At 34.5% G+C, this 11168-nt stretch overlaps 1 protein-coding gene across 1 annotated transcript in view; it reads left to right on the top strand.

Annotated features, from left to right (window-relative positions):
- The window catches only part of LOC141546737 (uncharacterized), a 76972-nt gene that overhangs the window by 53921 nt on the left and 11883 nt on the right, over positions 1 to 11168 (top strand). The window contains exon 9 of the mRNA XM_074274783.1: positions 5328 to 5418. Within this exon, the coding sequence (XP_074130884.1) occupies positions 5328 to 5418 (91 nt within the window). The remainder of the gene's footprint in view (positions 1 to 5327; positions 5419 to 11168) is intronic.

Below are 11168 nucleotides of genomic sequence, written 5' to 3'. Positions count from 1 at the left end.
AGCTGAACTTTGAAAGAAACTAGATAATGCAAGAGATGAAGGTGATGACAGGAATTCATTTTAGTCATGAGGATAGCCTGTGCAAAGTCCTGGAGACAGAATAGGCAGAACAGTGTTCTGTGTAAGTAATAGCAAAGCCAAGTTGGCTAAACTCCAGAATTCACAAAAGAAAGTAATTACGTGTAATTAGAGTGGAAAGGTAAGTGAGAAAAAAGTTTCAAAGGACTTTAAATCCCAAACAGAGGAGTTTGTATTTGATCCCAGAAGTCATAGCAAGTCTGTGAAGATTATCAAATAGAGTAATCTGGGATTTAGGGAAAAATACTTTGACAGCTGTCTGGAAGTCAGATTGGGAAAGAGGAAACATTTCAGACCAGGACATCAAATAGAATGATATTATAGTCATTCAGTTAAAAGATAATAAAGAGATGAACAAGGGAGTGAGGGAAAAAAAACTTCTACTAAGGATACTTCCCTAGCTTAAAGAGCCTTGTAATACTCCATCTGAAGAGACCATAAAAGCAAACAGTTTGATAACAGTTATACCTCTGAAATTAGACAAAAAAAATTCCATATTTCTTTTTTAAAATGCAAGAAAAATATATGCATTGATTTGCACTCAGTTCATCAATTCTCTCTAGAGGTGAATAGTATATTTTAATTTTGTGTTTTTTTCAGATTGTCTTGGATCATTGTACTGATCAGAGCAGCCAAGTTTTTTGCAGTTGATCATCATTTCAATATTGCTCTTGCTATGCAGTGATCTGGTTCTTCTCATTTTATTTTGCATCAATTCACATAGATCTTGCCATGTTTTTTCTGAAACTACTGTTTCTTATAGCATAGTAGTATTACATCACAATCATGTGCCACAGCATGTGCATCCATTCCCCAGTTGATAAGCAATACTCTTGTTTTCTAATTCTTTGACACCATAGAAAGAGCTGCTGTAAATTTTTTTATACACATAGGTGCTTCTCCTTTCTCTATGTTATCCAAAATCATCAATTAACTGATGCTATTCTTCTAGAGAACAAAACTGTGAGGCCCTTTCTGGACTACATGTAGGATTTTCTTGGGCTTTCTGAAATCAAAGCTTCTCTGCACATTGTTCTCTTCCAATTTGCCTCCTGCAAAGGTTAAGATTGAGTTCAGAACAATAATTATATCCTAAGCACAAACCATCAGGCCCCCAGTTCCTTTTCCACAAGCCCGATGTCCAATGTCTAACTATACCTGATGTAATCATGCATGGACCTGAGAGGAAAGACATCCAGAAAGGTAAGTGAATGAGAACTTTTCTTGAACATTCATTTTCTGAGCATCTGCTATTTGTTTGGCCCTTTCTACCTCCTCTGATTAGAGAGGCAACAATAGTGGGCCAGTAGTTTTTGGGAAAGAATATAACTTATAATTCCCCACAGAGTGGAAGCTATTGCTTATTCAAACCCTCTTATAGAATCCATAGAACTTAATGTTTTAACATCCAGAGACTGTTTGGAACTAAGTAGAATCCAGGAGTTAATGTTGCTGAATCTAGTATTCATAGAGTAAAACTTGGAAAGGTACTCCAAGGCATCTTGTCCAACTCACACTTAAATAGGAATCTTTTACAACATACATGACAAGTGATAATCACCCTTTGTCAGGCAGCCCATTGCACTTTTGAAGAATTCTAATTACTAGGAACTTCTTCCTCCATCAAGCTGAAAGTTGCTTTTCAGCAATTCTTCTTTGCTTCTTGTCCTACCCCCACTCTACCCTTGTCCCCGAGGTCAAACAAAACACATTTTACTACTATTCTGCATTCCACAATCCTGATAATCCTTCTTGGGATATTCTCCAGTTTTATAAATATTTGTCGAATAAAGGAATCAATATGCTTCATAAATGTTATGCCTCAAATGGAGCACAGTACTCCAGATGTGATATGATGATGGTAGATTTCAGTGGCACATTAACATTTCACCTCCCTTTGCCCAGTAGAATATAAACTTCCTGAAGAAAGGTCATGTTTATTTCTTTTTATCCTTGTGTACCTGATACCAGTGAAATTTAGGTTCTTCCTAAACTGCTGTTGTCCCCTTCTTATGTTTAATATAAAACCTCACATATAGCAGGCATGGGCTATAAATCCCTCTTGAATTAATAGCTAATAAAAGCTAGCAATTATATAGCACTTTAAAATTTGCAAAGTACAAATAAACATTTTTCTGTCCCTTTCTGGATTACTCTCATCTTATGCTGTTTCCATAGAATTTTGTTTTTACTTACCTGCAGTACATTTAGGAATCCATTTTTTCATATCATTTATTATGATAGATTTAGGAAAGTGATCTTGTCACTTTGAAGACATTTTCTTAGAACTACATAATACTAGGTCACCTAGTAGTAGAAGACTAGAAATTAAAAGATCCAAACCATTTGGATCTGTATATAGCAAGTTGCTTTTTATCCCTGCTGAATTGACTTGTCATTCTGTTTACATTGACTCTCTCCTACCTGCCTCAGATACAGAAGAAAAACCTTTTGCAGTCTTTTCCTTCTCCTTAGAGAGTTGGCCACTAAGATTTCATCTTTTGATGCAAACTGTTCCTTTGGCAACAACCCTTAAATCTTACTAACTATACTGTTACTTACTAACTATAATGTCTCAATCTTTAAATTTTTAACTTGTTTTAGGCTCTTTTCCTCACTTAAATGAATTTAACTTCTTTGTTGATCCATGAGTACTTCCTAAACAAGTTTCTACCTGGTAAGCTTTTGAAGATAGAAACCCTAGACAAGGATCTCCAGCTGCCTTTTCCTTTCCTGGCTATCTCCTTCTAAGTAAGGGCAAAAAGCACAGGACCTATAAGGCTGAGGGAGTTGTAGATTCCCTGGGAAGTTACAGAGTTCTTTTTTTATCAGAAAATAGTATATTTAGTAAGTTACTTCTATAGATGTAGCTTCAGTCATATGAGCTAGAGGCAGGAATATAAGCAACTTAAGTGACTTTACTAAACTTTAAGATATGAAGTCATTGCATCATAAATTAGTAATAAAAATGTGTAACATCCTTTTTTCCCTCTGTTTTTGCCTATGCTGACCTTGAAAGAATTTTTATCTGTTCTTGCTTTATTTTATAAAAAAATATTCCCATATCTCTCTAATTTAACTTAAAGTTTTCTTGATTATTAATTCATGGGACTTCTTGGTATATTATTGGCTCAAGATTTTTTTTTATCAGGGACAAGTCCAACTCAATAAATATTATTAAACATCTTTTATGGAATATCATGGTAGGCCAAATGACATAAAGAGAGAACTCTCGATGCCTTCTCTAAAGAAGTTTACAGTCAAGTAGGAAGGAAGATATATAAAAAAATATATATATCTTATAGCAGTGATGGCAAACTTAAATAAAAATAGATTATATTGACTTGCAAGACCTCAAATTCACTTTTTTGGGGGTTTTTCAATATTTATTTTTATTTTCCTAATTATATTTTAGTGTAGTCTGAGCCTGCCTTAAAATGGTTAAGAGTTTAACACTTCTGGCTTAAAGTAATATCTAATAGTCATGAGAAATCCAAAGAGAGAAGGAGCAGTTCTTAATGGAACAATAAGGGAAGATTCCATGATGAGATATCATCTGAGCCAGGTTTCATTGGACAGAGAATATTCCAGGCATGCTGTGATTGATGACATGTGTAAATGTATAAAGGCCAGAAAGACAGACTAAGATCAGGAAGCAATAAACAGTCTAATTTAGAGAACAATGATATGAAACTGTCAGAGTAAATTGTATATAGAGTATACAGTTATATAGAGCACTGCTAGGTGCTGAAAGAGACACAATTTGGATAAGACTTGGGCATTGTCCTCAAGAAGCTACTTTGTTTTCAAATAAAAGTGTAGAGCCATAATATACAATCTTATATACTTTATGCATTAGAGATGTACAAAGCAAAATATAATGTAGAGTTTGATGAGAAATGTAGCAAAAAATCAAGGAAAGTTTTCTGGAGCAAGTAGAATTTCCTCTAGTTTCTGTGAAGCTGCTTATTCCTGGTTCTCCAATCTGAATGAATAGAATACTCTTAACCTCTCTCCAGAAATTGGCTTTTTGTGAATGGTAGGTAAGTTGATTCAACTAAACTAGACATAGAGAAGGCAAAGTACAATGGAAATCTGATACATTTCTTTTGGGCTCCTGTGAATAATCAGGATGTTAGTGCAGCATTCTTGTCTCTTCTTCCATTGGGCAGCCCACATTTTTTCTCTCGTTTTTATACTATCTTTAAATTTAGGGCAAATTCTTCTCAAAAAAGCTTCCATTGAGATCCATCCTGATTTTACCTCTGACCTAGATGGCTGCTCTGCTCTTTCCCTCTCCACCCAGGCTCCAAAATCTTATGTTCTGCTTCAAATCATTCTTATTTTATTTAATTCCATTAGTATAGTCCATTTTAAAATCATTTTAAAAGATTATCCTGCAAGATTGCCATTGTGTTTAAAAGGAAGAGTTCTACTACTGTAAAATGTCTGAGAACCATTGACCCGAAGAATTAAGTCTCTTTGGCATGACATTTAAGACCCCTATTTTGTGCCTACCCTTCCCCCTCCTTACCTCTTTGATCATTGCCTCCTTACTCACTAAATTCCAGTGGCTCCAGGATTAAATAGAAAGTCCTCTGCTTGGCTTATAAAGTCCTTTTACAACCTGGAATTTCTCTTTCTTTTTGGTCTTCTTATACCTTATACTTTATTTCTCTCTATAATTGCTGTGATCTAGCTACACTGGTCATCTTGCTAATCCTCAAATGTGACATTCCATCAACCTCTTTAAAGACTGATTATACCTACTGTCTGGAATTTTCTCCCTCTTGACCTAGTTTCCTGCAAAACTCAGCTCAATTCCCACCTTCCGCAGGAGACTTCCCAGTCTCCCTCAGAACTCCCTCTGAAATTGCCTTATATATTGGCACATTGTTATTTTCATGTTGTCTTGTATCCCCAGTGCTTAGCACAGTGGAACACAATTAGCTCTTAATCAATTCTGTTGAGTGATTGTGAAACCTGAAATGTTCACTCTAGTCCTGATGGTGTATTATAATTCCACATGCATCTGGGTACCTTCCACAAAAAAGTAATACTCAGTTATAAAAAGCATAATCTGTCACACACAGAGTTGGCATTCATGATTACTTGATACCAGCTTGACCTAAATGGCCCTGTGACTCCCCAGAAATTCTGGTTGGGAGGGTGGTGGAATCCTGGCATGCGATATCAGGGGAATTCTGGGCAGGCCTTTCTCAATCATGACTGCTTTTTTCCCCCCCCAGCTCTGCCTGCCCTCCAGGTTCCTGCACATCTTCTGAGGGGACCCCGGGAGACCAGGTAATGGCAGCTGAGCTCCTGCCAGCCTGGTCCCAGGTGAGCCTTTCTACCAGAGATTCCATAATTTCTGGGTGCCCAGTGACCCCTCATTTCCTACCTATCTCAGGAACTTGATTGTCCAATAGCTATTCTGTCCAGGTACCTTACCCCTGATTCTCATCCAAAGATGAGAAGAACCATATAGTCTGCTCCCAGGTTTCTGTCATTCCCCATTTCCCACATTTTGCTTTCCAGTTTCATTCCCCTCAGCCTCATAAAACCAGGAGTAAAAGTCTAGTCATACCTAAAATTGGATTTGCTGCTCTACAACATTATTCACAGGTAATCACCTTTACTTTGAAGACCTCCAGGGACAGGGAACTCACTTATCTACTCAGGTAGCCCCTTCCATTTGTAGGTCTCTCTAGTTGTATTGTGCTAGGAAGTTTCTCCCTCTAACACTATTGGTCCCAGTTCATAGAACTTGTTCTTATAGAACTCTGTTTCTTCTTTTATATGTTTTCAGTGATCTATGTTACTTCCATCTTTTCATTTGTGTAGAATATCTGTAACCCCCGTGGGACATCATGTCCATCACTGTCCTTCTGTGCTTCTGCTCAACTAATATGTTCTGTAACCTCTAGGGTACAGCTATGGAAGGGCTTCAGCCCTGATAGAGACCTTCAGAAAGCAGCTGACTCAAAGAAATTCTCTTCTTTGTGCCAGCTCTGTGATCTCCACTAGAAATTTGTCATCCTTTTTTTTTTTTCTCTGTGTTCTTCCATGGTTGTATTGCCTTTTTCTTTATCCACATGATCTTCACCACCTCCCCAGAGGGGTTTTCACACAGCTGGGCATCTTTCTGATTCAGCCAGCCTTCTATCTGCTTTACTCTTCTGAACATATTGTTCCCATCCATTGTTATATTCAAGTCATGAGTCACACCCCATCAAGTTTCAGGAGATACCTATGAGATCATATTTGCCTATTTACATCACAGTCTAAATCACTTTGTCCATTCCCCATCCTGTGATCGTTGGTATGTGATCACCTTTAACTACTAGTCCCATTTTTATGCCTCTTCCTTTTTCAATCCTCTGGAGTTTTGGACACCTCCCCTGAAATTCTTTTCCCTTAATTATATCTGTTATACCCTACAGTTTCTGACTTAAGTTATATCTGGATAGTTTTATTCAGACTCATTTTTTAATTTTAAAATTATTATAAATTTAATAACTAACAGGAAAAATAAACATAAAATAAGGGCTCTTTCCTAAAGCTGTTAGGAAAATTACATTTAGACAGCCAAATATTCTTTTGTACTATTCTCCTTTCTAAAACTGAAGTTCTACTAATGGAGGCTTTTTTTCTTTCTTTTTTTAAATATAGAGTTGTAGTCACTGTATAGAGTTATGACTTCTGTCCTTGCTTTACATTACTTAACATATCTTTCCACATTTTCTCTTATTTATATTCATCCTTTTTTACAGCATTTTACAGTATTGTTCTGAAAGGTTTGGGACTTTGGGCATATCGGAGAAATTCAATGCAGAAATTTTCCATTAATAAAGATTGGCAATTTATCTGTAACTTTTTAAGTCCTAGAAAATTGCTTTATAAACCTAGAAGTTATATGCTTTGCTCATAGCTACAGCCAGTATTGTTCAGGCTCAAGACTTAAGTTTTCCCAATTCCCAAGGCCAGCCTTCTATCCATTATGCCATGTTTCTTCTAATAATACAGTAGTGTACTATAATTTTTTGAGCCATTTTCCATGTATATCTAAGTTTTTCATTTCCCACTATTGTAAATAAATATAATGAGCTAATATTTTTACATAGATAAGCACTTTTTTTCTCCAAAAAGTTCTTTTTTTTTTTTTTTTTTTTTTTTTTGGCATTGAATTGGTAGGTCAGAAAATATGACTAATTTTGTGACTTTTGTACATTGTCAGATTGTTTTTATAAAATGTTTATAATAATTTATAATCCCACCAACTATGAGTTTCTGCCAATATTACATCTTCCTGTTTTGTTGTTGTTGTTGTTGCCATTTTAGTGAGTCAAAAGTATATTAAGATCGATTATTAGGGTAATTGATTATTTTTTCATGTGGTCATTAACATTTCATATTTCCTTCTTTGAAAATCATCTGTACATGTTCTTGGACCATTGATCCATAGGGAATTAGAGATTCACAGGTAGGATCTTATATAGGTCATGATATTATAGATAGGTTTTTTGTTTTTTTTAAACAGCTTCTGAATATCGGGCCTTTCTAACATTTATTACAAATGTTTTTCTGAATCATTTTCTTTCTTCTAATTTTAGAGGCCTTGTTGTTTGTTGTCATAAATCTTTTTATCTTTGTGTAGCATAGGTTTAGGCAGACTCATCCACACCAGCAGTTTAGTTTGTGGAGTTTGGAAATGGTATCTCTTAAACCTAAAATATTTTGCCAGATGATCATACAAAAGCAATCATCATATGTTCACAGAAAACAGATGTAAAGCCTTTCTTTCCTCATTTCTTCCTCTCAAACTGGAAAGGGCAGTAGGGGGCCACCAGGCAGCCCAGATGTCCCAATTCTTAGGCTGTAAATGGTGGTAGACAGTAACAAGTCCCAGCTAGCTCCCTGTAAGTCAGCCTAAGAATTAGCTATGTCATCTCACAGCTTTCTATGCTTCCATACTGGTCCTTCTGGTCCTCCTGCTCTCAGCTTTCTCTATTGCTTCTCTGATTTCTTCTAAATCAATTCCCTGACAGTTCTCAGGGAACCTCCTAGTAGTCAGTGACTGTGCTAAATTTACCTTGAGGTAAAAGTGCTTTTCTTTCAGAGTGTCTAAACGATATTTGAGTTAATATTTCTCTGTTATAAACTTAAGAACTCCAAATCACATATAAGTAAACTGTCTGATTACATTTTCCTACAGAGATCATTCCTATAGTCATTTCTCTCTCTTTAAACAGGTCTTCTCCTTACATTCATCTAAGGAACAAGTCTCTATTTCATCCTAATAATATTATATGTTTCCCTTAAAATTTTATCTGAAAGATTGTGTTTCACAAGTTAACTTTACCAGTTTTCCTTGCACAAAAATATTTTTAAATTTCTAAATTGTATTATCAAAGCCATAATTTTGTCTTTAATAATTTCATCCATCTATAATTTTTCTCCCCACCACTGTCAGATCAAATATAGTTTCTTTTTTTCCTGTTTTTTGTTTGTTATTTAGTCTGTTTACGCTTAGCTTTTTTAGTTGTTAATCAGTCTAATCAAAGTTACTCTGCTTATGCTAATAACTCTGTTAATTAATATCTTTAATATGAACTTCTTTTTGTTCCCTTTTTCCTTCATGTTTCTCCTACTTTTCCACTCTTTTTGTGTTCTGAAATATTTTGTAGTTTAAGTACTGCAATATATTCTGTACCCCTCACATTTTGGTAGCAACTAGTTTGTCATGATTAAAAAAGTATAAATTAGTTTTAAATGTTCATCCTGTTTTATTTGAAAACAACTTTTGCTTCAAGGTTTTCTTGAAGTTTATATGCCTTTCTGTAACTTCTTCAAAATAAAAATATTTCTCATATGTCTGTCTCTTGACCTTAATACAGCAGACTTGATACTTCATATAAAATTTTCTTGGGGATATGGTTTATGTCCCTGTAACTAGATTCTGTGTGTATCATAATCCCATTTCTATTGCATTTCCTTGTACTTATTGAAAAGTCTCCTATGAACCAACTTGGTTAAGTAATTTTTTATGTTTCTGGCATCCTGGAAAATTTTTTTCTTATAAGGGTCTAATTATAAATGTGTTGAATCCTGAACCTTTTTCAGTTGAATTTTTGTGGATTCTTTATTTGTATTTATCTTTTTTCCTATATTTCCACAAAGAACTTGTGGAATACTGGATTTATAGTTTTATTTTTCTAAATTTTCTAGGACATCAGTATTCTTCAAATTACTGCATCTTTACATAATCTCTATGGCAGTCTTTTGAATCTGTATGTTTTCCCACTGTTTGGATAATTCAAATGTTTTCTGAATCTTTATTTCCACTGCATTTGTTATTAGCTGTAATTCATTAAGTCTGTTATTGGTTATTTCTGTGCTAAGGTAGTACTATATTCTCCATATTGATGACTTAATTCATTATTTTCTTTCCATTTTTTATCTCTAGCTCAAGTTCTTCAAGGATTTATTTTTTACTTAAAGATTTTTTAATTTGGTCTTGTGAATTACTTAGAAGCATCAATTCTTGCATCATTTATCATTCGAAGACATTTCTTTTTCCTTTTCCACTTGCATCATCATTTCTAGTACATTAGCTTTAATCATCAGACACAAACATTTGTAATGAATGTGAAGTTGCAAATCTGTTACATACAGCTTATTTCTTTTAATAGTACTAATATTTCCTTGTTTGTCTCTTTCCCCCCCGGAAAACTCTCTAGTGTCCTATCTACAATGCTTTTCTTTCTTCTCTTGTCGTTTTTTTTTTTTTTTTTTTTTTTTTTTTTTTTTTTTTTTTTTTGGCATCACTTTCACTATACCCTCATCTCTCTTCATTCCACCACCATCACTCCCATAAAAGCCCTCCTTATAACAAAGGAAGAGTCACACAAAATGTATTTGTGTAATAATGCTTGTTTCAAGAAATGTTTATGTCATACCTGTACCTATGGTCTATTGCCTCTTGCCCCAAAAGTGGAGAGCTTCATTTTAAGGCTTGTCAGTTGTGCATTGGTCAGTTCTTGGGCCTTTCACAATTGTTTTCACAGTGTTCTGGTTGTTAAATAAATTTTTCTTCTGGTTTTTCTCACTTCATTCTGCATATAAATCTTTCTGTGAACTCATTCTTTTTTTTTTTTTTTAATTGCAATGTGAAATGTAAAGTCATTTACATTTGTAGAGTATAAGTTGTAAAGTTATTCTTTAATTTGATGAATGCTCACTCCCCTGTTTTCTGCTTTCCTTCTCATTTTGGTTGCATTTGATATGTTTGCACAAAACCTTTTTAATTTAATGTAATCAAGATTATCCATTTTACTTCCCATAATGCTCTCCATCACTTGTTTTGGCACATATTCTTCCCTTATCCATAGAACTGACAGATAAAATATCCATGTTCCCTTCATTTGCTTATGATATCTCCCTTTGTATATAAAATCATGTATACATTTTGGTATACAAATCTAATCTTGGTATATGATGTGAGATGTTAGCTATACCTTGTTTCTGCCAAATTGCCTTCCAATTTTCCCAGCAGTTTTGTCACATAGTGAGTTCTTGTCCCAAACACTTAGATCTTTGTGTTCACCAAACATTAGATTTCTGTGGTCATTTTCTACTGTGTATTGTGTACCTAATCTATTCCACTGACTTTTTTTTTTAATTTGTTCCCTGATATTCTTGACCTTTTGTTCTTTCAAATGAATTTTGTTAGGATTTTTTTCTAGCTCTATACAATAATTTTTTGTTGTAAAATAATAATAATTTGATATGGCACTGGATAAGTAGATTAATTTAGTCCAATTATTTTCTTAGGAAACAGGACTGTTACAGTTATTTTTGTACCTTTGTCTCACTTCCTTCTTTCTCTTGAGTTCTTTGAGGAATATTCCTAGTAGTGATAGTAGCTTGAACAAAGGACATGTGCAATTTAATGGCCTTTTGAACATCGTTCAAAATTGCGTTCCAGAATGGTTGGACTAATTCACAGCTCTACCAAAAATATGTTAGTGTTTCTGTCTCTCCAACTATTCCACAGTGTTTTTAGCCTGTATAAATACTTTTCTTAATAT

This window comes from Sminthopsis crassicaudata, chromosome 1 (assembly GCF_048593235.1).
Source record: "Sminthopsis crassicaudata isolate SCR6 chromosome 1, ASM4859323v1, whole genome shotgun sequence".
Taxonomy (NCBI): Eukaryota; Metazoa; Chordata; class Mammalia; order Dasyuromorphia; family Dasyuridae; genus Sminthopsis; species Sminthopsis crassicaudata.
Note: the sequence above shows the minus strand (reverse complement) of the source record. Positions and strands in the feature narration are given on the sequence as shown.